The 3,337-nt window shown below is 35.5% G+C and overlaps 1 protein-coding gene across 1 annotated transcript in view; it reads left to right on the forward strand.

The window, feature by feature from the left end:
- The window catches only part of VRK1 (vaccinia related kinase 1), a 28,027-nt gene extending 26,136 nt beyond the window's left edge, over window positions 1-1,891 (forward strand). Inside the window, exon 12 of the mRNA XM_009869032.1 lies at window positions 1,809-1,891. Coding sequence (XP_009867334.1) covers window positions 1,809-1,891 — 83 coding nt within the window. The remainder of the gene's footprint in view (window positions 1-1,808) is intronic.
- Window positions 1,892-3,337: the final 1,446 nt, after the last annotated feature.

Consider the following 3,337-nt stretch of genomic DNA (forward strand, 5'->3'; position numbering starts at 1 on the left):
AGGAATAAGTAACCTTTAATTGTTTACGTTGTCCCTGACTACCATGAAATACTACATGAAAATACTACTTCCTGAAATACAAACATGAACGTGAAAACTTTGGTCCTTCTCTGCTTTCTGTTGCAGTACAAAGATTCCAGGGAACAATCTCAGGACGATTGGAGAGAGGAAATCCAGTACAGTTCATGCAGCTGATAGGATAATTTAGCCTACATACCACTAAGACTACTCAGTTTGAAAATTCAGAAGACAGGTCTGTTGCTAGAATTCACGATTGTAGTAGCTGAGATGTTTTGTGGCTGAAAATTCTAAACTAATTCTTGAAGTGAAACCAGAATTTAGCTGGGAGAAGGAATGATTTACACAGTTAAGTTACTACTTTAATTATGATACCTGCCTGTATAGTTTTTAGCCACCAGTACTTGCAAGCGTACTGAAATGGATTTTTCCACAGCAGTTGAAGGGAGGTGGCATTTTGCCAAAACAAATCTTTCGTTGATAAAGCTGCTCTGCTCAATGAGAGACTCTCACCAGAGCTGTCCATTGTTTTGGTTTTTTAAGTGATTAATTAATCAAAGATGTATTGTCTGACAAAATCTATTTATAGATTTATGTTGAATGCAGCAAGTGCTTTTGCACAAAAAAGGGAACAAGAATGTTTTCTCTTTCTCCATTTTCAAGAATGGAAAAATTCTTCAAAGTTAATTTGGTACTTTTAATTTCAAATCAGCATTTTAAGACCAAATTAAATTATGTAAAACTAAACAAACAGGAAGGCAAACTGGCTTGCAAGAGCTGTTACTTTTCTTGGTTTGGTTTTGGGACTCAAGACTACTTCGGATTGTTTTGCGTTGCTCTCTGCCTCCTTGATTTCGCCCAGATTTACTCATGGACCTTGAGCAATGGGTGACTCAGTGCTAAAAGGCTATTGTCTTAAACAAGCAGATTCTTTCTTAAGAACTTCCATGCAACTTAATTTTACCTTTTTTTTCTTTGTCAGTGATGCAGATTAAGAAGTTGACAGGAAGTGTAAAGTTATGGATAGTTTTACGAGCAAAAACTTAAATAGTTAGGCATACTGACTTCAAAGAGGAAGGCTAGGATTAAAACAAAAATAAAAAATACTGTGACTAGGAGATGAAAAACATTTACTTGTTACTGCATTTGTGAAAATGATAGCAATTTTCCTTTTTTCTTCCATGTAGAAAGAATCAAAATGCAGTGAGTTTTTTTTATTGCATTAAATGTGATCTTTCTGAACAACCTGCCTGCCAGATCAGTTGCAATGATAGCTGATCTGATTTAATAGCTTCACGTTGCCAAACAGAAATCTTCCTCTTTTCTACCCCTGTGCTTTCCACTCCATTTGTATAAGCTTCATTCAGAACACTCTGAGATGCTACAACTCACTAAGCAGTGGGAATACTAGACAAAAAAAAAAGGCTCTTTGCTAGGTTGTGGATCTGGATCAGCTTAGCACAAGCACCAAAGAGCACCAGAAATGGAAGGGTTTAGGTTTGGAAGAGGATCTGATTCTTCATCTTCTGTTGGAGATGAGCTGTTAAACTGGCTCAAGTGTTAGTAATGCTGCTGTGTGGGATGTTGAATGGTGTGTGTTTCAGGGGAAAATACGTGCCCAGAATTTGTGGTATATTCTTCCTACTCTGTGTCATGTGTCCTCCCCTCCCCTCAATCAAAACAAAATGAATGTGCTGAGTTGACCAGTACTCTGAAAGACTACAAGTATTTTCTTGTGATCCATTTCTGTTATCTTATAGAAAATTGTATTTTTTTCCTTTGAATTGCAGCTGCAGTAGCTACCAGAACCCGGAAGATGACCTCAGCAAAGCCCAAGACAGGCGCAGCAACCAGAAAGAGAGTCCAGAAGTAAATCATAGATGGAGCAATAAATTAAGTTGCTCTTTGGCTCATCTCCCTTTTTTTTTTGGGGGTGGGGGTGAGGTGTGTTCAATTACTGTAGCACTGGAATATTTTTCTTTTGTCTTTAAATGATGAATCCTGTAAAAACATGGACTGCTGTTTGTACCTGTTTTTGAAGAATAAATGTTTTATTAAAATATTTGCATAATTTATGTGTACTTAAATACTAATGCAAAATTTTGCCCACTTTGAAGTGAGGATGCGTTTTATTCTTTATATACACAAATTCATATCTTAAAGGCAAACTACAAGAAAGTGCTTTTTGTACTTTATAATGTAGAAATAAAGCCTTATTTAGTTTTGTTATGGTTGCTTTATAAGGAACAGCAGTGTTGCATCCGATTTCTTCTAATTTTGAGTAAAGTGTTATTGGAGGTCACTTAGACGTACACTGACATGAAGTCTGAAACTGAAGAGACATTTTTTATATCACAAGTGTTTGATTTACAAAAAGAGAACCTAAGACAAAAATCACATCCTTCCATTCTAGTTTGTTATATGATGTGTTTAAACAGTATTTTTTAGGATTTTAGTTTGCTTTTTTTGGTAGTATTTGTGTCAGTATGACTTTTCCAGTTATTCAGATTTTCTCTGGAAAGGAGACCAGAATTTCAGACACAGGGTCCAGGACAAAGTAAAGAAATGACCAAACACCGATGCGCCATTCTCAACCTTGCCTCAGGTTTTCTTTTTATATTAGTGAAAAAACTATGAAAGTTGTAATTATTAAGAATAACTTTGTAAAGTATCTAGTTCCAGTGAAAGCTTGACTCGTGTGCTTCTTATAACAAAATAATGGTTTACCTTTCTTTAGTAGTTGAGAACGATGTCACCTTTCTTAAAAGCACTTCCTTGCTTCACTTTGAGTCTTCTCTGCACATTTGTAAGTCGGAAAATGCAGTGCTGAATTCTAGTGTGAAATGCCAATACTTTTCATATAGATACTGCAAAAATAAATATAATTTGGGCATGAACATAATTCACATGAACTTTGGCAATTCAGAAGGAATCCTTATGAGCCAATGGGTGGTGTATTTGTACGAGTAGCCAGTTCTCTGCTTGCTTGAATGTGTGATGTCTGACTAGCTACTCACTGAAATAAATATGTTGTAACATAAAATGTTGAATGAATGATGAGGTTATGTTTCAAAAACAGAATCCATTTTTTTAAATAAAACTGGAATAACATTTTGAAAAGGTCTAGTGCCGTCTCATTTCTGTTCAGTCTGCTCTACAGACTTCTCTTTCCCAGGAATTAGCAGAGTGTGGCTGATGACTTTAAGCATAGCATTTTCTTTGTTTCAGGTGTAAAAATTGGACTGCTCTCGTATTTAAAATTCCTCAAGTCAAACTATCATTTTAATGTCTTCATTTAATCACTTGGTTCAAAAAGTAT

Source organism: Apaloderma vittatum, unplaced genomic scaffold, assembly GCF_000703405.1.
Source record: "Apaloderma vittatum isolate BGI_N311 unplaced genomic scaffold, ASM70340v1 scaffold2130, whole genome shotgun sequence".
NCBI lineage: Eukaryota > Metazoa > Chordata > Aves > Trogoniformes > Trogonidae > Apaloderma > Apaloderma vittatum.